The 27869-nt window shown below is 47.9% G+C and overlaps 1 protein-coding gene across 4 annotated transcripts in view; it reads left to right on the plus strand.

The window, feature by feature from the left end:
- Positions 1–27869, plus strand: part of PLXNB3 (plexin B3) — a 255741-nt gene that overhangs the window by 199995 nt on the left and 27877 nt on the right. For all 4 annotated transcript variants that reach the window (XM_069209417.1, XM_069209416.1, XM_069209419.1 and 1 more), the window contains 11 exons: positions 11498–11603; positions 12537–12667; positions 13061–13237; positions 13973–14105; positions 15835–16071; positions 17883–18044; positions 22317–22465; positions 23907–24007; positions 24155–24372; positions 25372–25550; positions 27545–27611. In XM_069209417.1, coding sequence (XP_069065518.1) covers positions 11498–11603; positions 12537–12667; positions 13061–13237; positions 13973–14105; positions 15835–16071; positions 17883–18044; positions 22317–22465; positions 23907–24007; positions 24155–24372; positions 25372–25550; positions 27545–27611 — 1660 coding nt within the window. The remainder of the gene's footprint in view (positions 1–11497; positions 11604–12536; positions 12668–13060; positions 13238–13972; positions 14106–15834; positions 16072–17882; positions 18045–22316; positions 22466–23906; positions 24008–24154; positions 24373–25371; positions 25551–27544; positions 27612–27869) is intronic.

Below are 27869 nucleotides of genomic sequence, written 5' to 3' on the forward strand. Positions count from 1 at the left end.
TGTTTGCACACTGCACCCGGCCGCCCCCGCGCTGCTGAGGGTGTACTTTTTGTGCTGACTTGTGTCCCCCCCGGTGCCCTACAAAACCCCCCTGGTCTGCCCTCCGAAGACGCGGGTTCTTACCTGCTGGCAGACTGGAACCGGGGCACCCCCTTCTCTCCATTGAAGCCTATGCGTTTTGGGCACCTCTTTGACCTTTGCACCTGACCGGCCCTGAGCTGCTGGTGTGATAACTTTGGGGTTGCTCTGAACCCCCAACGGTGGGCTACCTTGGACCAAAAACTGAAACCTGTAAGTGACTTACTTACCTGTTAAAACTAACATTACTTTACCTCCCCCAGGAACTGTGAAAATTGCACTAAGTGTCTACTTTTAAAACAGCTTATTGTGTTTTATGTGAAAAGTATACATGCTAATGAAATGATTCAAAGTTCCTAAAGTACTTACCTGCAATACCTTTCAAATGAGATATTACATGTAAAATTTGAACCTGTGGTTCTTAAAATAAACTAAGAAAATATATTTTTCTATAACAAAACATATTGGCTGGATTTGTCTCTGAGTGTGTGTTCCTCATTTATTGCCTGTGTGTATGTACAACAAATGCTTAACACTACTCCTTTGATAAGCCTACTGCTCGACCACACTACCACAAAATAGAGCATTAATATTATCTCTTTTTGCCACTATCTTACCTCTAAGGGGAACCCTTGGACTCTGTGCATGCTATTCCTTACTTTGAAATAGCACATACAGAGCCAACTTCCTACATTGGTGGATCAGCGGTGGGGTACAAGACTTTGCATTTGCTGGACTACTCAGCCAATACCTGATCACACGACAAATTCCAAAAATTGTCATTAGAACTTGATTTTTTGCAATTTGAAATTTTTCTAAGTTCTTTAAAGTCCTGCTAGGGCCTTGTGTTAGTCCCTGTTAGCATTGCTTTTAGAGTTTAAAAGTTTGTGAAAGTTTGAATTAGAACCTAGAACTAGTTTTAGATTCTTAAAAAGTATTCCAACTTTTAGAAGCATAATGTCTAGTACAGATGTGAATGTGGTGGAACTCGACACCACACCTTACCTCCATCTTAAGATGAGGGAGCTAAGGTCACTCTGTAAAATAAAGAAAATAACAATGGGCCCCAGACCTTCCAAACTACAGCTCCAGGAGCTGTTGGCAGAGTTTGAAAAGGCCAACCCCTCTGAGGATGGCAACACAGAGGATGAGGATAGTGAATTGGAGGATGATTCCCCCCTACCAGTCCTATCTAGGGAGGTCAGGGCCTCTCAAGCCCTGACTCCACAAATACTAGTCAGAGATGCTGGTTCCCTCACAGGAGGGACCAACCTCTCTGAAATCACTGAGGATAACTCCAGTGAAGAGGACATCCAGTTAGCCAGGATGGCCAAAAGATTGGCTTTGGAAAGACAGATCCTAGCCATAGAAAGGGAAAGACAAGAGATGGGCCTAGGACCCATCAATGGTGGCAGCAACATAAATAGGGTCAGAGATTCTCCTGACATGTTGAAAATCCCTAAAGGGATTGTAACTAAATATGAAGATGGTGATGACATCACCAAATGGTTCACAGCTTTTGAGAGGGCTTGTGTAACCAGAAAAGTGAACAAATCTCACTGGGGAGCTCTCCTTTGGGAAATGTTCACAGGAAAGTGTAGGGATAGACTCCTCACACTCTCTGGAAAAGATGCAGAATCTTATGACCTCATGAAGGGTACCCTGATTGAGGGCTTTGGATTCTCCACTGAGGAGTATAGGATTAGATTCAGGGGGGCTCAAAAATTCTCGAGCCAGACCTGGGTTGACTTTGTAGACTACTCAGTAAAAACACTAGATGTTGGATTCAAGGCAGTGGTGTAAGTAATTATGATGGGCTGTACAATTTATTTGTGAAAGAACACCTATTAAGTAATTGTTTCAATGATAAACTGTATCAGCATCTGGTAGACCTAGGACCAATTTCTCCCCAAGAATTGGGAAAGAAGGCGGACCATTGGGTCAAGACTAGGGTGTCCAAAACTTCCACAGGGGGTGACCAAAAGAAAGGGGTCACAAAACCTCCCCAGGGGAAAGGTGGTGAGACAGCCAAAAACAAAAATAGTAAAGAGTCTTCTACAGGCCCCCAAAAACCTGCACAGGAGGGTGGGCCCAGAGCCTCTTCACAAAACAATTCTGGGTACAAGGGTAAAAACTTTGATCCCAAAAAGGCCTGGTGTCGTAGCTGTAGTCAGTCTGGACACCAAACTGGAGACAAGGCCTGTCCCAAGAAAGATACCACTTCTAACTCCCATCTAGCTAAAACTGGAATGGCCAGTCTCCAAGTGGGATCAACAGTGTGCCCAGAGCAAATCAGGTGTCACACTGAAGCTACATTAGTCTCTGAGGGTGGGGTGGATTTAGCCACACTGGCTGCCTGGCCCCCTAACATGCAAAAATACAGGCAGCAGCTCTTAATTAATGGGACAAGTGTAGAGGGCCTGAGGGATACAGGTGCCAGTGTCACCATGGTGACAGAGAAACTGGTTTCCCCTGGCCAATACCTGGCTGGATAAACTTATCCAGTCACCAACGCTGACAATCAGACTAAAGTACATCCCATGGCTATGGTAACTTTAGAGTGGGGAGGGGTCAATGGCCTGAAACAGGTGGTGGTCTCCTCAAATATCCTGTTTGCTTGGAAATGACCTGGAGTCCTCAGCATGGGCTGAGGTAGAACTGAAAACCCATGCAGCCATGCTGGGTATCCCTGAACTGGTGTGTGTCAAGACAAGGGCACAGTGCAAGGCTCAGGGTGAAAAAGTAGAGCTGGAGTCTGGAAGAAAGGCCCAGCCTACCAAGAGGAAAGGAAAGTCAGCTGGGAAACCAGCTGCAACACAGCAAGAAAAAGAGAACCTCTCTTCTCAGGAAGAAGTTCTGCCCTCTGAGGGAACTGAGCCTATGGAGCTGGAACCTTATCAGGTTGAGCTCTTAGGCCGAGGGGGACCCTCAAGGGAAGAGTTGTGTAAGGGACAAGAAACCTGTCCCTCTCTTGAAGGCCTTAGGCAGCAAGCTGCTGAAGAGTCCAAAGGCAAGAAAAATGGAACACATATGATCTATTGGGAAGATGGACTCCTGTACACTGAGGCAAGAGATCCCAAACCTGGTGCCACTAGGAGAGTGGTAGTGCCTCAGGGTTTCAGAGAGTTTATTCTGACCTTAGCCCATGATATTCCCCTTGCTGGGCATTTGGGACAAACCAAGACGTGGGAGAGGTTAGTCAACCACTTCTACTGGCCCAATATGTCCCAGAAGGTTAAGGAGTTTTGCCTCTCCTGCCCCACCTGTCAAGCCAGTGGTAAGACAGGTGGGCATCCAAAGGCCCCCCTCATTCCACTTCCAGTGGTGGGGGTCCCCTTTGAAAGAGTGGGTGTGGACATAGTTGGTCCACTAGAACCTCCCACAGCCTCAGGAAATATGTATATCCTAGTAGTAGTGGATCATGCTAGTAGGTATCCTGAAGCTATTCCCCTTAGGTCGACTACTGCCCCTGCAGTAGCCAAGGCCCTCATTGGTATCTTTACCAGAGTGGGCTTCCCTAAGGAGGTGGTGTCTGACAGAGGTACCAACTTCATGTCAGCATACCTAAAATACATGTGGAATGAGTGTGGGGTGACTTATAAATTCACTACACCATATCATCCACAAACTAATGGCCTTGTTGAGAGATTCAACAAGACATTAAAGGGCATGATCATGGGGCTCCCAGAAAAACTCAAAAGGAGATGGGATGTCCTCCTGCCATGTCTGCTTTTCGCTTACAGAGAGGTGCCTCAGAAGGGAGTAGGATTCTCACCCTTTGAACTTCTGTTTGGCCACCCTGTAAGGGGACCACTTGCTCTTGTTAAAGAAGGCTGGGAGAGACCTCTTCATGAGCCTAAACAAGACATAGTGGACTATGTACTTGGCCTTCGCTCAAGGATGGCAGAGTACATGGAAAAGGCAAGTAAAAACCTTGAGGCCAGCCAACAACTCCAGAAGTTGTGGTATGACCAAAAGGCTGCACTGGTTGAATTTCAACCAGGGCAGAAAGTCTGGGTTCTGGAGCCTGTGGCTCCCAGGGCACTCCAGGACAAATGGAGTGGCCCTTACCCAGTACTAGAGAGGAAGAGTCAGGTCACCTACCTGGTGGACCTGGGCACAAGCAGGAGCCCCAAGAGGGTGATCCATGTGAACCGCCTTAAGCTCTTCCATGACAGGGCTGATGTAAATCTGTTGATGGTAACAGATGAGGACCAGGAGGCTGAGAGTGAACCTCTCCCTGATCTCCTCTCATCAGACTCTAAAGATGGCTCAGTGGATGGAGTGATCTACTCAGACACCCTCTCTAGCCAACAGCAGTCTGACTGTAGGAAGGTCCTGCAGCAGTTTGCTGAACTCTTTTCCCTAACCCCTGGTCAGACACACCCGTGTACCCATGATGTGGACACAGGAGACAGCATGCCTGTCAAAAACAAAATATTTAGACAGTCTGACCAAGTTAAGGAAAGCATCAAGGTGGAAGTCCACAAGATGCTGGAATTGGGAGTAATTGAGTACTCTGACAGCCCCTGGGCTAGCCCAGTGGTCTTAGTCCCCAAACCTCACACCAAAGAAGGAAAGAGAGAGATGAGGTTTTGTGTGGACTACAGAGGTCTCAACTCTGTCACCAAGACAGATGCTCATCCCATTCCTAGAGCTGATGAGCTAATAGACAAATTAGGGGCTGCCAAATTCTTAAGTACCTTTGACTTAACAGCAGGGTACTGGCAAATCAGAATGGCCCCTGGAGCAAAAGAAAAGACAGCATTCTCCACACCTGATGGGCATTATCAGTTCACTGTTATGCCCTTTGGTTTAAAGAATGCCCCTGCCACCTTCCAAAGGTTGGTGAATCAAGTCCTTGCTGGGTTGGAATCCTTTAGTGCAGCTTATCTTGATGATATTGCTGTCTTCAGCTCCACCTGGCAGGATCACCTGGTCCACCTGAAGAAGGTTTTGAAGGCTCTGCAATCTGCAGGCCTCTCTATCAAGGCATCCAAATGCCAGATAGGGCAGGGAACTGTGGTTTACTTGGGACACCTTGTAGGTGGAGGCCAAGTTCAGCCACTCCAGCCTAAGATCCAGACTATTCTGGACTGGGCAGCTCCAAAACCCCAGACTCAAGTCAGGGCATTCCTTGGCTTGACTGGGTACTATAGGAGGTTTGTGAAGGGATATGGATCCATTGTGACAGCCCTCACAGAACTCACCTCCAAGAAAATGCCCAAGAAAGTAAACTGGACTGTAGAATGCCAACAGGCCTTTGACACCCTGAAGCAAGCTATGTGCACAGCACCAGTTCTAAAAGCTCCAGATTACTCAAAGCAATTCATTGTGCAAACAGATGCCTCTGAACATGGGATAGGGGCAGTTTTGTCCCAAACAAATGATGATGGCCTTGACCAGCCTGTTGCTTTCATTAGCAGGAGGTTACTCCCCAGGGAGCAGCGTTGGAGTGCCATTGAGAGGGAGGCCTTTGCTGTGGTTTGGTCCCTGAAGAAGTTGAGACCATACCTCTTTGGTACTCACTTCCTAGTTCACACTGACCACAGACCTCTCAGATGGCTGATGCAAATGAAAGGTGAAAATCCAAAACTGTTGAGGTGGTCCATCTCCCTACAGGGAATGGACTTTGTAGTGGAACACAGACCTGGGACTGCCCATGCCAATGCAGATGGCCTTTCCAGGTTCTTCCACTTAGAAAATGAAGACTCTCTTGGGAAAGGTTAGTCTCATCCTCTTTCGTTTGGGGGGGGGGGGGTTGTGTAAGGAAATGCCTCCTTGGCACGGTTACCCCCTGACTTTTTGCCTTTGCTGATGCTATGTTTTGAATTGAAAGTGTGCTGAGGCCTGCTAACCAGGCCCCAGCACCAGTGTTCTTTCCCTAACCTGTACTTTTGATTCCACAATTGGCACACCCTGGCATCCAGATAAGTCCCTTGTAAGTGGTACCCCTGGTACCAAGGGCCCTGATGCCAAGGAAGGTCTCTAAGGGCTGCAGCATGTCTTATGCCACCCTGGAGACCCCTCAATCGGCACAGACACACTGCTTGCCAGCTTGTGTGTGCTGGTGAGAACAAAACGAGTAAGTCGACATGGCACTCCCCTCAGGGTGCCATGCCAGCCTCTCACCGCCTATGCAGTATAGGTAAGACACCCCTCTAGTAGGCCTTACAGCCCTAAGGCAGGGTGCACTATACCATAGGTGAGGGCACCAGTGCATGAGCACTGTGCCCCTACAGTGTCTAAGCAATACCTTAGACATTGTAAGTGCAGGGTAGCCATAAGAGTATATGGTCTGGGAGTCTGTTTTACACGAACTCCACAGCCCCATAATGGCTACACTGAAAACTGGGAAGTTTGGTATCAAACTTCTCAGCACAATAAATGCACACTGATGCCAGTGTACATTTTATTGTAAACTACACCCCAGAGGGCACCTTAGAGGTGCCCCCTGAAACCTTAACCGACTATCTGTGTAGGCTGACTGGTTCCAGCAGCCTGCCACACTAGAGACATGTTGCTGGCCCCATGGGGAGAGTGCCTTTGTCACTCTGAGGCCAGTAACAAAGCCTGCACTGGGTGGAGATGCTAACACCTCCCCCAGGCAGGAGCTGTAACACCTGGCGGTGAGCCTCAAAGGCTCATCCCTTTGTCACAGCACCGCAGGACACTCCAGCTTAGTGGAGTTGCCCGCCCCCTCCGGCCACAGCCCCCACTTTTGGCGGCAAGGCTGGAGGAAACAAAGAAATCAACAAGGAGGAGTCACTGGCCAGTCAGGACAGCCCCTAAGGTGTCCTGAGCTGAGGTAACTCTAACTTTTAGAAATCCTCCATCTTGCAGATGGAGGATTCCCCCAATAGGATTAGGGATGTGACCCCCTCCCCTTGGGAGGAGGCACAAAGAGGGTGTACCCACCCTCAGGGCTAGTAGCCATTGGCTACTAACCCCCCAGACCTAAACACACCCTTAAATTTAGTATTTAAGGGCTCCCCTGAACCTAAGAATTTAGATTCCTGAAACTACAAGAAGAAGAGGACTGCTGAGCTGAAAAACCCCTGCAGAGGAAGAACAGAAGACACCAACTGCTTTGGCTCCAGACTTACCAGCCTGTCTCCTGCCTTCCAAAGAAACCTGCTCCAGCGACGCTTTCCAAGGGACCAGCGACCTCTGAATCCTCTGAGGACTGCCCTGCTTCGAGAAAGACAAGAAACTCTCGAGGACAGCGGCCCTGCTCCAAAAGAACTGCAACTTTGTTTCAAGTAGCAGATTTAAAGACCCCTGCAACTCCCCGCAAGAAGTGTGAGACTTGCAACACTGCACCCGGCGACCCCGACTCGACTGGTGGAGAAACAACGCTTCAGGGAGGACCCTCCGGCGACTCTACGACTGTGAGTAACCAAAGTTGTCCCCCCTGAGCCCCCACAGCGACGCCTGCAGAGGGAATCCCGAGGCTCCCCCTGACCGCGACTGCCTGAACTCCATTTTCCGACGGCTGGAAAAGACCCTGCACCCGCAGCCCCCAGCGCCTAAAGAAACGGAACTCCTGTGCAGGAGTGACCCCCAGGAGGCCCTCTCCCTTGCCTAGGTGGTGGCTACCCCGAGGAGCCCCCCCCCCCTTGCCTGCCTGCAACGCTGAAGAGATCCCTTGATCTCTCATAGGAAACCATTACAAACCCGACGCGTGTTTGCACACTGCACCCGGCCGCCCCCACGCTGCTGAGGGTGTACTTTTTGTGCTGACTTGTGTCCCCCCCGGTGCCCTACAAAACCCCCCTGGTCTGCCCTCCGAAGACGCGGGTACTTACCTGCTGGCAGACTGGAACCGGGGCACCCCCTTCTCTCCATTGAAGCCTATGCGTTTTGGGCACCTCTTTGACCTTTGCACCTGACCGGCCCTGAGCTGCTGGTGTGATAACTTTGGGGTTGCTCTGAACCCCCAACGGTGGGCTACCTTGGACCAAAAACTGAAACCTGTAAGTGACTTACTTACCTGTTAAAACTAACATTACTTTACCTCCCCCAGGAACTGTGAAAATTGCACTGTGTCCACTTTTAAAACAGCTTATTGTGTTTTATGTGAAAAGTATACATGCTAATGAAATGATTCAAAGTTCCTAAAGTACTTACCGGCAATACCTTTCAAATGAGATATTACATGTAAAATTTGAACCTGTGGTTCTTAAAATAAACTAAGAAAAGATATTTTTCTATAACAAAACCTATTGGCTGGATTTGTCTCTGAGTGTGTGTTCCTCATTTATTGCCTGTGTGTATGTACAACAAATGCTTAACACTACTCCTTTGATAAGCCTACTGCTCGACCACACTACCACAAAATAGAGCATTAGTATTATCTCTTTTTGCCACTATCTTACATCTAAGGGGAACCCTTGGACTCTGTGCATGCTATTCCTTACTTTGAAATAGCACATACAGAGCCAACTTCCTACACCCCTCTAGCAGGCCTTACAGCCCTAAGGCAGGGTGCACTATACCATAGGTGAGGGCATAAGTGCATGAGCACTATGCCCATACAGTGTCTAAGCAAAACCTTAGACATTGTAAGTGCAGGGTAGCCATGAGAGTACATGGTCTGGGAGTCTGTCAGCACGAACCCCACAGCACCATAATGGCTACACTGAAAACTGTGAGGTTTGGTATCAAACTTTTCAGCACAATAAATGCACACCGCACTGATGCCAGTGTACATTTTATTGTAACATACACCCCAGAAGGCACCTCAGAGGTGCCTCCTGAAACCTTAACCGACTATCCGTGTAGGCTGACTAGTTTTAGCAGCCTGCCACACACCAGACATGTTGCTGGCCACATGGGGAGAGTGCCTTTGTCACTCTGTGGTTAGTAACAAAGCCTGTACTGGGTGGAGATGCTTATCACCTCCCCCTGCAGGAACTGTAACACCTGGCGGTGAGCCTCAAAGGCTCACCCCCTTTGTTACAGCACCCCAGGGCATTCCAGCTAGTGGAGTTGCCCGCCCCCTCCGGCCACGGTCCCACTTTTGGCGGCAAGGCCGGAGGAGATAATGAGAAAAACAAGGAGTCGTCACTGGCCAGTCAGAACAGCCCCTAAGGTGTCCTGAGCTGAGGTGACTCTGACTTTTAGAAATCCTCCATCTTGCAGATGGAGGATTCCCCCAATAGGATTAGGGATGTGCCCCCCCTCCCCTCAGGGAGGAGGCACAAAAAGGGTGTACCCACCCTCAGGGCTAGTAGCCATTGGCTACTAACCCCCCAGACCTAAATACGCCCTTAAATTTAGTATTTAAGGGCTCCCCAGAACCTAGGAACGCAGATTCCTGCAACCTAAGAAGAAGAGGACTGCTAAGCTGAAAAACCCTGCAGAGAAGACGGAGACACCAACTGCTTTGGCCCCAGCTCTACCGGCCTGTCTCCCCACTTCTAAAGACACTGCTCCAGCGACGCTCTCCCCAGGGACCAGCGACCTCTGAATCCTCAGAGGACTGCCCTGCATCTAGAAGGACCAAGAACTCCCGATGACAGCGGCCCTGTTCACCAAAGACTGCAACTTTGAAACAAAGAAGCAACTTTGAAACAACTTGCGTTTCCCGCCGGAAGCGTGAGACTTGACACTCTGCACCCGATGCCCCCGGCTCGACTTGTGGAGAACAATCACTTCAGGGAGGACTCCCTGGCGACTGCGAGACCGTGAGTAGCCAGAGTTGCCCCCACAACGACGCCTGCAGAGGGAATCCCGAGGCTCCCCCTGACCGTGACTGCCTGCTTCTAAGATCCGACGCCTGGTAAAGACTCTGCACCCGCAGCCACCAGGGCCTGAAGGATACAAACTCCAGTGCAGGAGCGACCCCTAGGTGGCTCTCTCCCTTGCCCAGGTGGTGGCTTCCCCGAGGAGCCCCCCCCACCTTGCCTGCCTGCATCGCTGAAGAGACCCCTTGGTCTCCCATTGAAACCTATTAAAAACCCGACGCGTGTTTGCACACTGCACCCGGCCGCCCCCGTGCTGCTGAGGGTGTACTTTCTGTGTGGACTCGTGTCCCCCCGGTGCCCTACAAAACCCCCCTGGTCTGCCTCCGAAGACGCGGGTACTTACCTGCTGGCAGACTGGAACCGGGGCACCCCCTTCTCCATTGAAGCCTATGCGTTTTGGGCACCACTTCGACCTCTGCACCTGACCGGCCCTGAGCTGCTGGTGTGGTAACTTTGGGGTTGCTCTGAACCCCCAACGGTGGGCTACCTTGGACCCAAACTTGAACCCCGTAGGTGGTTTACTTACCTGCAAAAACTAACAAACTCTTACTCCCCCCCAGGAACTGTTGAAAATTGCACTGTGTCTAGTTTTAAAATAGCTATATGTGATTTATGTGAAAACTGTATATGCTATTTTGCTAATTCAAAGTTCCTAAAGTACCTACCTGCAATACCGTCTGTTGTGCAGACAGTGAAAAGCTTTATGGGGCTGTGCCAGGGGGCCCCTGCACTGCCCTTGCCAAAGGCATGGGCAGTGCAGGGGCCCCCAGGGGCTTCCCAACTTCCCTTTCCGCCAGCCTTTCCATGGCGGTTCCTACCGCCATGAAAAGGCTGGCGGGAGGGGGACTCGTAATCTCCTGGGCAGCGCTACAAGCAGTGCTGCCCTGGAGGATTAAATCCGCCGGGACCAACGTGGCGGAAAACCGCTGGTCCTGGCGGTACCGCTGCAGTCGTAATACGTGAGTTTGCACCGCCAGCCTGTTGGCGGTGCAAACTCCAAAACAGCCCTGGCGGTCTTTGACCGCCAGGGTTCTACTGAGGGCCTAAATGTCCTCCACATTAAAGTAAAGAAGTGAAAATACCACCAAGCATCATTTAATCCCTTTGCTGGTGCCACCCCCACACTCTCGAACACTGTACATGACAACCTCAGATAGGGAATTTTTTTAATTAAAAATAAACTTTTATTTTTACACGTTCTGCCTGTATAACTGAACTGCATGAGTGTCCTTTCCCTTAAAATTCCTCTTGTATATTTAACTACTGACTTTAACAATTTACATCTATACATGCAGGTAGTGTTATATTGCAAAGCGCTGCAATGCCCTAAGGTTTGAGAAGGGCTATATAAGAACGATAAATAATTGGAATTCAGGACACAGTCCCAGTTAATGGCTCCAGGAGGCCGGCATTTATCCTACTTCAGGAACACAGCCAGGAAACCTAAAACAACTGAAGTTCTGTTTTGTTAAAGTATTACAATCTTGTTTCCTCACTACCCTTGTTACTCCAGACGGCGGAGTTCAGTGCTTGCTCCTCCCGTCACAGGGTTTCTTGTGCATACCTTGCACCGCACTGGTACCTCTCTTATGTGCGGTCTGTGCATGGCACAACATTGTGACACTAAGTTCTGAACTATATAAAACAGTCTCTATCATTTGCCCCCTCAGAATCGTCTGTGCTGTCTCCGCAAGCCCGGAGGTGTCTTCGGGTCCCGTGACAGTCTCTGTGGAGAAGCGCCCACCAGGTCTTTCTACCCAGGATTTCTTTTACCAAGTGAGTGTAAACCCTTCCCCCTTCTCTTCCGTCTCTCTCGCTTTCTCTCTCTCTATATAAATATATATATATGTTCAGTGGCATGTGTAGCTGCAGATACACATGCTGTGCATTATCAACGTTGCACTTTGGGAGTAAGTTTGTTAGTTCTGTCATTTTGAGAAACCACCTTATTTAAGTCCATTTCTTAGCCCGTATAAGTTAGTGATTGCTAGCTTTAAATCTTTTAAAAACGTTTAAAAGTTACCTTTTCCCTGCCTGAAGTTCCTGTGAGCTAATTTGCATATGCTCTCAAACTTCTGAAAGCAACTGATCAGCATTTGCAAAGGCTTGAACAAGGTGTGAAGTCCCTCCCAGGAGCAAAGAATAGGATGACCTCAATCAGCAGAGATTACGTCTCTGAACTTCCCAGAATATGCTGGATTGGGGGGGGAGGGAGGGAGTGTCTCTGGCCCTTACAGCTTGCTGTATTAAGTAATGCCAGGGAAGGCATTCTAGTCTAGGGTAATAGCCAGGCTACCTCATTGCCTCGCAGGTTTTAGGTTGGGTGGCAGGACTGCCAGTGTTTGGGATCAGAGGCTTTGACTATTTATTGCACAGTGAGTTCATCCCCTAATGGCTTCCTGCCTTTGCCCACCTAAAGATGGCGCAAGTGATCCATATTCTAAAGCTCATAACTTTCTGGGGTAGACTGGGCTGTGCTTCTCGGCCTCCATCGATACCTTTACCTTCTTCATGCCATTGCTGCTTGGCCCGTGCTGGCAGGTGTGTTGGGAAAGGAAAGGTAAAGCTACTGACCAAGGCAGTTCATAGTTTCGGGTAGGGCGATGGATAGGTTGCGCTTGATAGCTTCAGCAGGGTAGTTTTGCGTGTTCTGCCCTGCATGCTTTGACCTGCTTTCCGTATTCTCTGCCGCCCCTCTTTGTGTTTCAGGATCCAGTGTTGCAGGATATATACCCACAGCGTGGCCCTGTAGCTGGCGGAACCCTCCTCACCATCTCTGGGACTGATCTTCTAACAGGAAGTGACATCACAGCGTTTGTGGGAGATACGCCCTGCGTCATGTGAGTAGAAGTGACAACAAATGTTTTATATGATACCCTTGTCAGACCACTGGGAGTAGGCGGGAGCATGCATAAACTTTACTGGACCAATGCAAGGTACCCCATGCAGGACTGAAAATGCATCTCCTCCTATAGCCATTGGTACATGTTTACAGATGACATATGCAGCAGTGCATGTGTGCAGTAGCTTGAACATCTAGTTGGAAAGGGCCCCCTATCTGGACCACTGCACAGAGCCCAAGATCCCCCTTCTGGAGAGTTTGAGCATGAGTTCTTAACAATTTTTGGGAGCTGACCAGTCCTGGATCATTGTTCGGCCTCTCTCCTATATATCGTATACATAGGATTTGAATGGTCCGTTTCGTCATGTGTTGCTCTAACTTTGGATTACAGAGCAGCAGACGTTCAAGGGGAGTATATTTTGTGTCGTACCAACCAGAGTCTGGAAGTGGGGGAGTTTCCTGTGAGTGTCTTCTATGGAGAGGCTGAAAGGAGGCTGGATGGCGCCTTGTACCAGTACACCGAAGATCCCAGCATCACCTCCGCTGCCCCTTCTACCAGCTTCTACGGGTAAGACGCTTACGAGGGCGGGGCAAACTGGGGACATCCTTGTCCCTCGTCTCTCTCTCTCAGATCACACTGCATTTACCTCTCTTTTCAAGTTCACGCGTTCATACCTTGGTTGTTTTCAATTTTTCCCATTCCAGGCATCTGTTTTGGCATTCTTTTATGGGCCTCCAGTCTGACTACATTTTCTTTTACCCTTTCTTTTCTGGTACCCATTGGGTGCATCAAGTCGGACACACTGTTCAATCGGATTTGTCCTCTTCTTCTTGGACTTGTCTTTTAGGTCACAAATGTGTCTTTCTGACGACACGTCACTGGGGATTTTCTGGTAGGGGATTGAGGTTTTAATCGCAGGAGGTTGTGCATCATTCTAGAAGGAAGTTGGCGATTATTCTGGTGTCATTCTGCCATGGGTTTTGGTGTTTTTCCAGCAGGCGGTTTGGATTTTTCAGCAAAGAGCTGTGCCATTTAGACAGAGTTGGGGCCTTTTTGGCAAAGAGTGGGGGGGGGGGTCTTCTCAGCATGGGAGCTGGAAACTTTTAAGTAGGGTTGGGCAGATGGAGCTGCGTCATGCTTATAAAGATTGATCATGTTTGTTTACTGCCAGCACAGACTGGGTCTTGTTGCGTGCTTGAATTTCTTTTGCACACAATGATGCACACCAAGATTTTACTCTGGCAAGACTGTTGATCAACTCATGCTTCTTCTCTCTCAACGTCTCTCTCGCTTTTTATACAGAGGTGGACGACCCATTCGGGTTGAGGGGCTCAACTTGGACGTGGTGGAGTCGCCTTTGATCGCAGTCCTGGCTGAGGAGAGTGGTGCTCGGCGTAAAAGGAGACGTCGCGGTCTGCCTGCTCCCCAGGTGCAGGTGAGCCCCACCCTTCTGCCTGTCATTTTGTCTGAATTTTCCTTGAAGCTAAAGTCTGATCACATCCCTTATTTGGAGGTCTGCTCAGTCCTTGCTTTTATGTTAAGACAATCCTCAGCCTAATCCCGAATGTCCACCCTGTCTGGTCTATTGCAAATTACATCTCACACAGCCCTGGAAGGGATGAGCATGCCATGGGTATTCGTTGTTGTCCCCCAGAAACTACTGCTTTTGCTCTACGCTTGAGTCTTATGGGTCGTTCTCTTTGTTACACACTTCCTCTCGTGTACCTTGTTTTCTGGGCAGCATTTCCTTCAAACTGCTCTTTGCAACTAAGTATGTGATTTGTTTCCCTTTTCATTCAATGTTGGTATTCTTAATTAGCAGCTTTCATCTGCACTGCTGGGGTGCAGGAAGTAAACTTGGAGGTTCCTTTGCAAGTCACAAAGGGGCTCTGTCATCTCTTAATCACACAATCCTGACTCTGGCACAGGTGGCGAAGCGCAAGCTCTTCTGCAGGACGCATGCACTAAGCCTGACTCTGGCACAGGTGGCGGAGCGCAAGCTCTTCTGCAGGACGCATGCACTAAGCCTGACTCTGGCACAGGTGGCGGAGCACAAGCTCTTCTGCAAGACGCATGCACTAAGCCTGACTCTGGCACAGGTGGCGGAGCGCAAGCTCTTCTGCAAGACGCATGCACTAAGCCTGACTCTGGCACAGGTGGCAAAGCGCAAGCTCTTCTGCAGGACGCATGCACTAAGCCTGACTCTGGCACAGGTGGCAAAGCGCAAGCTCTTCTGCAAGATGCATGCACTAAGCCTGACTCTGGCACAGGTGGCAAAGCGCAAGCTCTTCTGCAGGACGCATGCACTAAGCCTGACTCTGGCACAGGTGGCGGAGCGCAAGCTCTTCTGCAAGACGCATGCACTAAGCCTGACTCAAGCACAGGTGGCAAAGCGCAAGCTCTTCTGCAGGACGCATGCACTAAGCCTGACTCTGGCACAGGTGGCGGAGCGCAAGCTCTTCTGCAAGACGCATGCACTAAGCCTGACTCTGGCACAGGTGGCGGAGCGCAAGCTCTTCTGCAGGACGCATGCACTAAGCCTGACTCTGGCACAGGTGGCGGAGCGCAAGCTCTTCTGCAAGACGCATGCACTAAGCCTGACTCTGGCACAGGTGGCGGAGCACAAGCTCTTCTGCAAGACGCATCCACTTTGGACAGTGGTGAAAGAGGGAGTAAACTATGAAAGCATGTACCTTCTTTAAACTGACCATTAATATGAGTGACAACTCAACATGTCATGCCCAGACTTTGAAAGCAATATCCAGGAATCTCTGTCATGGTGGGTTCGGCCCTGGCATGTCCCCCACCAGGATTTTCTCCCTGCCCTCCAGTGTAAGGGGATGGGCACTGGTACCTGTGCAGCTTTCACGTTTTTCACAGCAAGAGGGGATGAATGTGTGTTTTTTCCACTTCAGCCACGGGTCGGGATGGGCACTCATAGGTGTACCGCTGGGTTTCTTGTTTTCCTCCGGGGGAGAGAGGTCTGTGTGCTCTGGCTGTTTCCCCTTTACACAGTGGGTGTGGATGGACTCTGGTGTTTGCTTCTGTGTGTGTCTCCCTTTGTCATAGCTGGAAGGGTTGGCACTTGTTATGTATCACACTGACTGTGATTCCCCAGTGGAGACTGCCTTGTGTACCACTGAATGTTTCCTTCTCCCTCTCAGGCACAGGTAGCCTGCAGGACCAACTCCTCGACACTTCTTCTCTGTCCTTCCCCAGAGATCCCGGATGGTTTGCAACCTCTAGATGTTATCTTCATCCTGGACAACGTGCATCAGACCTTCAGCAGCATCACTGGAGAGCCATTTAGCTACAGGAGCAACCCCAGCCTGAGGCCCTTGAACAAGGAGGACCCCACTAAACCTTACAGCCTGAAGCCAGGCAACGTCTTGGATATTGAGGTACAGGAGGCTAGGGGTTCCCTTGTGCCGGAGTAATTTCATGCCCTCACACTGATGCAGAAATCAGGGGCTGGAGGGAGGATATGAAACGCTCTATCATTGTGCAGGGCACAGAATTACAGAACTGCACAGTTCGATGGCATGTGTGGCTGTAGATACACATCCTATGCGTAAGCTCGTCATCTGGTGTTGGGTTTGGAGTGGTACAACTTGTTCCGCATCAACCACTCTTAAATGTGATGGCAAAAGGCTGCGGCCCAGGCAGCGGGTGAGGTGCTATAGAGTGATAATGTTTCTAGCGAATATGGTAGACATTTAGTCATGAGAGGGGAGTGATTCTTGCTCCACTTCCTCATAGCAGGAGATAAGCTGTTGGGGTAGCGCTTGGACCAAAAGTCACATTCACTTTTCCCATGGTAAAATGTTTGATGGTGGCCTAATGCAGTTGGACATGTAGCATGACGTTTAACAAATCTGATGCCTTCCTGCTGGGTAATGGAGCATTAACATGTCATAATGCCAGGACAGACCGTCTCTTGCAGAATTTAGTCTGTTTGTCTGTTTGCCTCTTTATTAACGCAGGGCAGGATCCCTTCACTGGGTCCACCCTCTTTTATCCAAAGGAAGTATTCCCAAGGAGAGATGTATTTAATAATGTTTGATTAATATGGATTTTCGGGGATCAGCAATGTGTGTGTTCTTGCCTCCTAGACGGTCAAGACTAAAGTATGCTCCATATGTAGGTATTTCACAAGTCCTGACAAATCAACAGACTCAATCACACAAAGTTGTAAGACAGAGAAAAGAACATCACATAACTTGTTGGGGAAGTCGAAGAAAAGTCGAGGTTAGAAAAATGAAAGCCGCCTTCTGCCCAAAAGAAGATGGATCCCCTTGATGCAATACAAGACGTTCTTTTTGTCTTAGTAGTAGTTCCTCTATTGTCATTAAGTTAACATAAGGCCTGGCCACATTGTATCCAAAGAAAAATAGTCATCACTGTGAAATGTTGGCTCTGTGTTAACGTTTGCTTCAAGAAGGCCTTCATGAGGTCACTTGGGTAGAAGACACTTTGAAGAAAAATTTCAAGTGTCTGGTTTCTCATTAGAGTGGCGCCGTTTAATGTAAGTCCTCGCTGATGAGCAGGTCATAGCAGTGGCGCAAAGTACTCCTTGAGTACTCCTGTCTATTACCAAACACGTCCTTTCAGTCCTGAGATTAACCGAAGCTGCTGGCGAGTGTTTAGCTTCAACCAAAGGACTTGAATCCAGTCTTGAAAGCTTCAGCTAGAGGCGTAAAGAATGCCACAAAAGGGACAACGCGTCATAGCAATAGTTTGTAGAGTGAAATCATTCAGTAAGAGATATCCCTTTGGGAATACTTCTTTGTTTAAAGTAGTGGGTCTATAAGAGTTGGCTGCTAAGCTATGTACTTACTTTAACATGTTCCTACTTGAATTTCTGGCCTCCTGACAAGGCAGGGATTAGCAAGGCTTCCATGTACTACTTTTGCTGGCCTACTGTAACACCTACATTTCCTCTGGCGCAGAAGAGCTGGATCTTGGGATAAGGCAGGCAAGAATGTTTAAAATGGCGGAATAATGTTGATGAGCCTCTTCAATGTTTCTTCTTGCATACATATCAGCGGATGCTAGAGGTGTTGCTAGACAGTAAGTTCATGGCAGGGTGATGTGCCTACTTCGCCTACGGAGTAGTCCTCTGGCGGTGTAAGGGTCAGCTCTAGGGTCGTGTCGGAAAGTAGTAGCATGGTAGGATGCTATCACTGGTCTTCACTTTTTTTTGCTCTGGCAGGGGAACGGCCTCGACCTGGGCATCAGCAAAGAGGAAGTGGTTGCCTTGATTGGGAACGGTGTGTGCACGGTGAAGACGCTGACCAAGAACCACCTGTACTGCGAGCCACCGCTAGAAGCCCCACAGCCGCTGGACGAAGGTGCTCAGTTGCCAGAGTTTGTGGTAAGGGTTTGGTTCAGAAAGGAGAAGCCATTTCTGTTGTAGCATCTCCCCCAATTTGCTATTTCCCAAGTAACTTCTCTCTAGACCAGTCATCAGTTAACTTGAGATAGAAAGGTAATGCCAGGTTCTTCCATCTTGCTTATAACATGAGCAGAATAACAGCAGCTCGCTGGCACGCGTGATTTACATACCTGGGTCTGCACAGTAGTACACTCGTTTGCAAGACTTCTGATAGGCGAGATCTTGGCAGACTGCAGAGTCAGCATGTCCAGCTCCCAGGATGCCCGATGGCTCTTCTATAACACAACTTAAAACTCTCCAGCAGGGGTGTGGGGGTTTAGAATATGTGCATTTGTCCAAAGGAGACGATGCTTCCAAAATCTATTTGTCCTGCAGAAAAATAAATATATCGTCTTGTCCCTTTGGTGCCATGCAGCGTGGTGATGAATTGTCACTCTTCTCATTGCGTAAAATGTTGATAATAGCTTCTATGGTTTGCCAGGGCTTATGATAGGTCAGGGTTTGAAATTATAGCAGGCTTATGATTTTTCCACCTTTCTGTAAATCTACAAAGGCCAAGATTGACTTGTGGGCAGCAATATTCCAGCACGGGATTCCACTTCCCTTAATCATCAGTGGGCCCCCGCCAAACCCTCCCCAGCGGCACACAGGAAGCATGTAATGCTCCCCCACCCCTGCCAAACTACAGTCTCTCATCACCGTCTCTCCTCCTCGCCCGAGAGCAGTTCCCTCCTTAGGTGTACCACCTGATCACAGCAGGGATATATGACTAACGGCAGTGTTGCACGGAATTGAGCCCGGTCAACGGGGTCCGCACAGTTATTTCCCATTCCATGGAGATAAACTTGGAAATGCACGTTGTAACTGCACTGTCCTGTACCTTTTTTATGGGCATGGATTTACCATACCATCTGCACGGTGCAACATGTAATCTGGGCCATACGTGGGCTGGAAGGAGGTGGAAAGTGCTGGTGGACAAGTTTCAGAACTGGAATGTCCTGCGAGTCTGGACTCTCACAAGCTTACATGTTTAAGGGTATTCACCAACTACTCCTCAGTCTGTTCACAATTTGGAAAAGATTGCAAGTTTACTCCTAGTAACGGCAGAAGCAGTGCTTAATTTGTAAATAAAAATGTGTCGGTGCTAAAAGCTCTCCTCCTAAACACGTGGCTGCTGCAATTAAAAGTGCGAACACGTAATACTGAGGCAGCGTAATCTTGAAGCCATCTCGGGGCTCTTCAATCCATTGACAGGCACTCCCTGCCACTTCAGGTCACTCTTGCAGCTTCCAGCTTTTCCCCTTTCTGACTCCTCTTCTTATTTCTCTTCCTCCGTCTTTCCCACGTGTCTTTTCCTTGCAGTAAATGCTTGAGGCAGAAGAATAAGCCCCGCCCTCAGAATTAAGTGCTGGTGCTCAGCACCGGAAACAACAAGCACAAATTAAGCACTGGGCAGAAGTAAAACCTTTTTCACAATGGGAAAAGGAGGGTATATGGAAAGTCAATCTTTAGTTTCCCACCGGACTTTCGCATGAGCACAAATACGTGTGTGTCTATTTGCTCATGAGAAATTGGAAACCACAAAAGCTTGCCAGAAGCACAGTTTCCAGGCCTGCTTCTACACTAGTACAAGAACAAATATCTGTGGATGCTCTTTGGTGACTTTCCTTTAACTGGCGGGAATCAAACACGAGTTACTAAATGATGCCTTAAATAAATGGTATTTAAATTTGCACAACCGTTTAGCACAACGTTTTTTCAAATTGCAGTTTTTTGTGTACATTTATTTTGAACGCAATCACCAATCTTGCTTTCATACGTCTGTTTGGTCTTGCATGCAAACATGGGGCAATCTGGAAGCATTATATGTAGTTTAAATGTATTACATTTAGTGAACATGTTTACATGTGTTTATACTGGAACCACTATAAGTAATGCAGGCTGAGTTCACAGCTCACTCTATTTCTTTAGAGCACTCCTGCCAACAGTAAAGGATGTTGCATTAATTAATCGTATATATAAGTTTTCACAACTTACACAAGTGGATACACATTTTGCCTTAGTGGCAGACAATCCGCTTTCACCAACCCATGCAGTGGTGCTGTGCACTGGAAGTTAAAGGGTTTGTGCTGCAGTGCGTTGGGCCTTCTTGTGCAGTAGACAAAACAAACTTGAAACCGTGTTGCCCTTGACTGAAAACAATATGCCCTGAGTGTCGGCCGACAGGAATTCCACATCCATGTGAAGTCGCATATTGGCCCGAAACAGGTGTGCAAACTGTGTTCACATGTGAAATATGGAAAAATGACAATGTGATAAATGGACATTGTTAAAAACTACTAAATCTGCTAGTTGGGAAATAATGGAAATTTTCATTGTGTTCTGATGGGCATTCAAAAGACTTTTAAAGTGCTATTTTGCAAGTGTGCCTACTGGGACCCTTATGCAAATGTGTAAAGTACTGTTCTTGGTGCATTATGAAACCACACACATTGGTTTATGGTGTCCCCGCCTTGTACCTCATAAGTCTCATGACTAAACTGTTGAATTTGGAACCTGGGCACCTGACATTGGTACTTTAAACACGACCAAGCTTTGACTATTGTGCACTAAAAATGTACCATTTACTTGTACATTTTCCAAGTATTTATTGAGGGAATCCCAAACCTTTTTAGTAACACAATATTTAAATCCTAGGCCCATATTCGCCGCATTTGCGTCATTTTGTGATGCAAAAGCCACGCAAACTTACAAAGTACAATTGTATTTTGCCCCGTTTTTGCGTTAAAAAGCGGCGCAAATGTGGCGCTAAATACGTATAAATATGGTCCCTAATTTTTCATAAATGTTACTGACGAAATGTAACTTAAAAAAACATAATTTGTGGCTATTTCCCCAGAACACCTTTGGGTGAGACTTACTTTGCTTTTTGTAAAGTGTTTTTACATAGTTTTCACACTTTTGCAGTTACTGGTCTAATGTCCTTGAAAACACGCCTTTCTTCTGATAATCAAATGTTGGTAATTTGCCACCACAGGTTGGGGGGGGGGGGTCCAAATGCACTTGAGAAAAGATGGACAAGTAGGTTTAGATAATCATTGAAGATTCCTCCCTTATGAGCAGGGCCTAATTTGTGAAAGAATGAGTGCTGTTTCTCAGGCCAGTGCAATTAAATGTCTACATGCTGAACATCAAGGTTGCTGAGTTCTAAATCTACCTCATGCCTATTTAATCCACTACCAGGCACTCCCTGTCCCTTTAGTTTGCTCTTGCAGGTTTCTGCTTTTTTCTTTTGTGACGGATTTTCAGTGTCTCTCGTCCTCTGTCTTTTGGCTTTGTGTTTTTTTTTTTCCTGTCTTCCTCAGTAAATATCTGATGAGGGAAAACAAGTGCCAGACACCAAAAATGAGTGTCGGTGGCCCCCACGGTAACCCCTGGCTCAAAGTACGCACTGATTTGAGTTACTCTCTATTTCTTACTCAAGTCGCTGTGACGCAAGCATTGCTGCGTACCTCCCTTGATGCTGTGACGCAAGCATTGCTGTGTACCTCCCTTGACGCTGTGACGCAAGCATTGATTGTATGGGAAAGTATACTAGGGAGGCAGAAAAGGCATGAACAGCATCACAGACATCACAGCTTAAAACTAGTGGCTTTCCTAGTCCTCTCTCTCCCTCCCTCAAAAACTGAAAAATCCAGCCAGGTTTACATGAAGGAACAATGGGGTGAAAGGTAACCTTTAAGTTGGTCTCCATCGTGCTGCAGACTACAGAGCCCTGAAAGAAATTGGGTTCAGAGATTATGCTCTCTTCAAATAGGCGATTGGTCAGCAGGCTGCTTATCACATGTATATACATCAGTTTGGAGGAATTCAACTCTGATGCTCCTTTGTGGCACATTTTCTGCATCATGCGTTGCTAAAGGGTTTCTCTTGCCCTTAGCGATGCGTTTGCTGTGCTGTGATGCACCAGGACCATTAATGAGGTTCTGTGACCTCTGGTGATGTCTTCGCTGCATCCTGCACACCGCAACCATTGTTAATGATGTTCTATAACTCCCAGTTGTGCTTTTGCTATAGTGTTGAAGCACAAACCTTTGTTAATGAGATTCTAAGACCTCTAGTGCGGTCACAGTGATGTGTTTACGGCATTGCGTTGCTGCACAACCATTGTTAATGAGGCTTTAAGACTCTTCACTACTGCTTTGCTGTGCTGTGCCTGCTGTTGGTAATGAGGCATGTTTGTCTCTCCAGGTGAGGATGGGAAACCTAAACTTTAACCTCGGGACAGTGAAATATGAAACAGAAGGACACTCTAGCTTCCCCCCAGAGGCACAGATTGGGCTTGGCGTGGGAGCTGCCGTGGTGGTCTTTGTCGTCATCATCATCATCTTCATGTACAGGTAACGGGATCTCCACCACACCCTCATGGAGGGCTCAATGGGATGAGGATGTGGATAAAAGATCAGTGGGTGCTTGTGCTGTTCCGAGCCCGGTGTCAAATACAATGCTTGACGCTTCTGATGATGCAGTTCGAAGAGTTGTTCCTCAGGATGATGTTGCTGAATTCCAGTGGATGGTCAGTTTGCCACTCTACCATCTGGCTTAGACATAGTTTCTGGTCCCCTATTTGAATATGTTCGTTGTCTTCGAGGAGTATGTTCGAAAATCAGCACTCCTGAGATTTAACATGGCTCATCTGCTACTATAGTGGAGCCGCATTGTAAACACGCTAGGATTGAGCTGGGACAGCTGCATTTGGGCGATTACTTGTTTTTCTCTGTGGTTCCTAATGGAGTGTAACATGGGGGGTTCCACTGAGGGTTGGTCTGCAGTTCCCAGTGGGGTTTTGTGAATGTGAGGTTCCTTCTTGGTTCTTCTGACTCATTTCTAGGGTTCATGAATCATGAGTTTCCGTTGTTCTTTGCCATCTGTAGTTCCTACTGGTGCCTGCTGTTCCTTCTTGGTTGAAGACTCTTGTTCCGTGCTGCAGTTTTGTGAATCTGGGGACTATTAATGTTTATGGATGGCTGCAGATTCCACCAGAGTCTGCAAACATGAGAATCCTCTTTGGGTTGCCATCGCCTCATACTTATATTCACTGATGTTGAGTCCCTCCTTGGTTGTGGCTATGGCTCCTGCCTGATGGGACTCTAAATGTTGTCTTTCCCATCACAGCACTGGCTTCTGTTGTGTGTGAGAATGTGTTATTCCTGCTTCACAGTAGCTCCATTTGGCTCTTTCTGGGGGTTACTGATTCCGTATTTTGATGCTTTAGGATTTGTGAATGTGACATGCCATGGTACTTGCTGAGTTTGTACTTGAGCGGTTACACCACAGTTCTAAGCATATGGGCTTCTGCTTGAGTATGTAAATGGCCTGTGCTTTACTGAAAGTAACCTCGTGTGGTAGGCGTGTGGTTTTGTGATTGAGTTCAGCTTTGGTTATGGATTCCTGCAGCTTCCACCGTATTTTCCCATTTTAATTCCTGTTAAGCAAATGCATGTTACCTCTTAGTTTAGATGTCTTGATTTCTGCAAGACTGTTTAATATGGGACCACTCTTTGGTTTAAGGCTGCGGTATGTGGTACTGCCTGTTGTTCATGACTGTGATCCCTGCCTGTAGGCACTGTATAGGTTCGGTTACTTCTTAGCTCTGACCATCTTGTTTATGCTTTTATTTGTGAATGCACCATTTTCCTCAATTCTGTTTCTTTGGTATCACTTTGACCAGCCAAATGATCTATTCTTATTGGATTTGGACAGTGCTTGAGATCCTGGTGCCTCTGTTGAAAGTCTTCTTCCTCTGTTGTCTGATTCTATATGATCGATTTGCGGTTCTAGGAGGAAGAGTAAGCAGGCCATGCGTGACTACAAAAAGGTTCTGGTCCAGCTGGAGAACCTGGAGATCAGTGTGGGAGACCAGTGCCGGAAGGAGTTCACTGGTGAGTAAAATTGGGATGCGAGAGTGGTCGGGTATAGTAAGCTTGGCTCCTAGTATTTTCAACCACGTTTCCCTTTTCCCACCACTCACTAGATTCCTTTAGTCATTTTGCCACCTTTAAGTCTGTGTGCCTTTGTTCCTGTGTCAGATCTAATGACGGAAATGATGGACCTCACAAGTGACCTGGAGGGCACAGGGATACCATTCTTGGACTACAAGACCTATATTGAACGGATCTTCTTTCCGGGACATACTGGATCTCCATTGAGGAGAAACCTAGATGTACCAGAGGCGCGAAGGGCAACGATGGAGCAGGGTCTGAATCAACTCTCCAACCTGCTTAACAACAAACTCTTTCTCACCAAGGTGAGTGGACTTGTCACTAAAGGACGGGATCCAAAGGCACTCTTTAATGTGAGTTGCAAGTCTGAAAGAATCAAAATCATCCACCTGAATGGGGGGGGGGGGGAGAGTGAGTAAGTTCTTTCTCAACAAGATGAAAGGAACACAGGTAGAAGGACTTCAAGTGTGAAGCTTAAGGTGGTTAGCATGGGCATAGGTCCACAGATGGCTGGGAGAGACGGTTGTCTCGACCAAGCCAAGTGAATGAGACACAAGTGTGTCCATCTTAAGAAGAGACCATCATGAGTAGTCAAGGGGAGAAACATGACCTCCTCAAGGCTTGAGATCCACAGGTGGTCTGAAAGTAGAGATGATGCTTTTATCAGGTGGAATGGCCACAGACTGTAAACGGGAGAAGTTAATCTTGTTCACAGTTGAACTGTTGGTGGTAGGAAGTGACGCTCATCCTCAGCAAGGTGAGACAAGATTAAATAGTCAGAAAAGGGGCAGGGGCTTGTCCTGAACAAGGTGGGCGGACCATTGGTAGTAAAGAAGTACCATTTGTCCTCACCAAAGTGAGAGGTGCATAAGGGGCTAGAGAGGGCGAATCTTCCGCTCATGGCTGGACAATAGGAAGTTAAGGGGTGGGGGAAGGAAGTTGCAAGTGAGGAGAGTGGTGAGTTGCAGCGGAAATCAGCCTCACCAATGTGAGAGTCCAATAAGTGGTGAAGAGGGAGACGCTGACCCTCACAAGGTGAGAGGATTATAGAAGATTGATCAGTGGCAATAGCTAGCCCTCACCAAAGAGTTAGAGCCACAGGTCGTCAAGAGAATGTACTTAGCAAAGGAGGAAGAACTGAAAGTTGTTCCCTGCCAGTAGCTCGGGCTCAATTTGTTTAATTAGCTAGGCAAACCTGGCCACAGCTGAGCTTGGAGATGGGTTGTCCTAATATGGGGCAATAAAAGTGCCCAATAACCAGATTGCCATCTGCCATTTTCAAGGTGGTTTCTTCTTACCTTCAGCTCATAGGCACACTTGAGGAGCAGCAATCCTTCTCACAGCGCGACCGCTGCCACGTGGCCTCGCTCTTGACTCTGGCTCTGCACGGCAAACTGGAGTACCTCACAGAGATCATGACGACTCTTCTGGCCTCCCTCGCTGAACAGTATGTGGTGAAGAACCCCAAGCTTATGCTGCGCAGGTAAGTGGCCAACGTTACCAGTAGTGCCAGTACAGTAGCTTCCAGTATTGTCCTACGCACTGGAGGTGGGGTGGAGAAGGGGCTATGGAAAGATGGGACAGCTGGATGACTGGTTGTTTTTCTCGTTTGCTATCTGTATTAAAGGTAGTTAAAGACTTCAAAAGATCCTAAACTATACGCTGACCCCCCCAGTTCCAAATGAGGACATGTAGGAGAAGCCAAGCACCAGCATCTCCCAAACTTGATATAGGAAGCACCAAACCAACCCTGTGAATAAGGGACCCAGTAAACAAGAAAACACAAAATGCCTCAGTCAGTCTAGGCTTAATCAACAAGGGGCCATTAATGCCAAAAAGCTTGTTTCTTACTAACAGAGTATGTGGGTTACATGGTGAACATGGAAGTAGTTTACTGCAGTCCCAGGCTCCATCTTAACTCATGGCTAGACTAGAACAAATAGTTCTGCATCCTTGAATGTGCCACTTGTGGACTGGCCTTTCTTCTCTATTGTAGTACCTAGTGCTCCGGGTAATTGTGGTTAGAGACTGGTTGCCATGCAGACTTAACAGACTAGTAAAGCTATGAATAGGTTGCTTGCTGGTTTACTAGATGGCTGTCTAGGGTTGGGAAGAGGACCTCCAGTATTTCCAGACACCGCTGCAGCATCCTGGGGTGTTTCAAGAAGGCAGAGGCAGTCTTGTGGAATGTGGATGAAGTATTGTCAGTGGAATGCAGACTCTCAGATAGAGGATAGGATGCCCACCAGACAAGGTCACAGCTCTAAGTGGATTCATGTAGTCACAGAATTGAGAAATCTACTCTGTGTTTGTTCATAAGCTAGTCAGCACTCAAAAGGTTCCAAGGTTAGCTGTGGGTGGGGCAACGCCTACATTTCACTGGGCAGGTACAAAGTCCTCCAAACCGACTCCAGGCAGCATCTGCTCAGGCCATCACTCCAGTTTGGTCTAGGTTGCAGGGGAATGGGAAGCAAATAGCCCTATCATCTAGGAAGGATTTGCAAGGTCCAGGCAGGTTCTTCAGCATTTTGAGACTCTCCATTTCTACTGTCCAGGGCAGCTGGGTGGTAAGGAGTTGTGTTTTGACATGCGGTCAGCCATTGGAGGAAAGGTTACTTAGAATGTTCCCTTTTAGGACCAGGCATCTTGAAAACACACCAAAAGATGGCAGTGACTTCTGGGGGAATGAAAAGGAAGCCAGGTCCATGGGCCTGACCCACTAGCGAGGAGTCACAGTACTAAACTCTGAGATCTCACCAATAGGGATCTTGAGGCCATCATTATCTCTTTCTTAACATACACTCGGGAGAAGGGAAGAGTCATTTGAAGGGTGACCTACCTTTACTGTACATGGTTAGACCCCACATCAACGAAACAATAATACAGCTGGTTATTTTACCTACCATGCCAGTTCTGGTAGACACTATTTAGCTGCAGATTCCTTGCACCTACCCGTGCCTCCCCGCTCTGTGGAATCATTTACTAGGGTTCAGGGCCCTAGTTTTGGCACAGACAAACTTGTCAGTTTCTTCCACGGCTCAGTGCTTCTGGCATGTAGGTTTGTGGAAAAGTTACTGAGACATGCATGCCTGGGTTGCGTATTTACAGGTGACTGTGATGTCATAGACCCACCGGTGATGCCACGCAGATCCGAACGGTGCGCAGGGGTATTTCTCAGCAAACAAAAGTTTCGGATTCTAAACCTGTGCCTGGAAATTCGAAGGTAAGGAATCTCCAGATAGAAAGTCTCTACCAGATAAGGCGCTACCAAAGGTAAGTAACTTGTTCATCAGGACCACTTCCCTAGGATTAGGCTCTATCTAGGAATGGGTTTGCACCTTGAATCAGGGCACAGAATAGGTCTGCAGAATAAATATGGTAAGGCATAGTGATGCATGCATAGTACAACTTTAGGCGAGGTATATGCTTCTGGGACAACTTGTATTTCAAGATTTTGATCTCTTCTTTGCATCCTAGGACAGAGACCATGTTGGAGAAACTGCTCACAAACTGGATGTCTATATGCCTCTACTCCTTCCTGAGGGTGAGTAAAACATTTCCCTGAGTCATCCATCTGCTCCAGGAAGGCCAAAGAACAGGCTCTGGGTACCGTCCTTCATGGGGTTCTGGTATAAATGAGAACCTCAAGCAGCTGTGACCAAGGCAGTCGGGTCAGAAAGTGCTCTCTTAAGTTGACTATCTGCTACAATCAGTGTCACAAGTGGTTCTGTCTGCGCGTTGCTACTGACCCCTTCCAGTGGCAGAGAAGAACGAGTTACTTACCTTCGGTAACGACTTTTCT

Source organism: Pleurodeles waltl, chromosome 10 (genome assembly GCF_031143425.1).
Source record: "Pleurodeles waltl isolate 20211129_DDA chromosome 10, aPleWal1.hap1.20221129, whole genome shotgun sequence".
NCBI lineage: Eukaryota > Metazoa > Chordata > Amphibia > Caudata > Salamandridae > Pleurodeles > Pleurodeles waltl.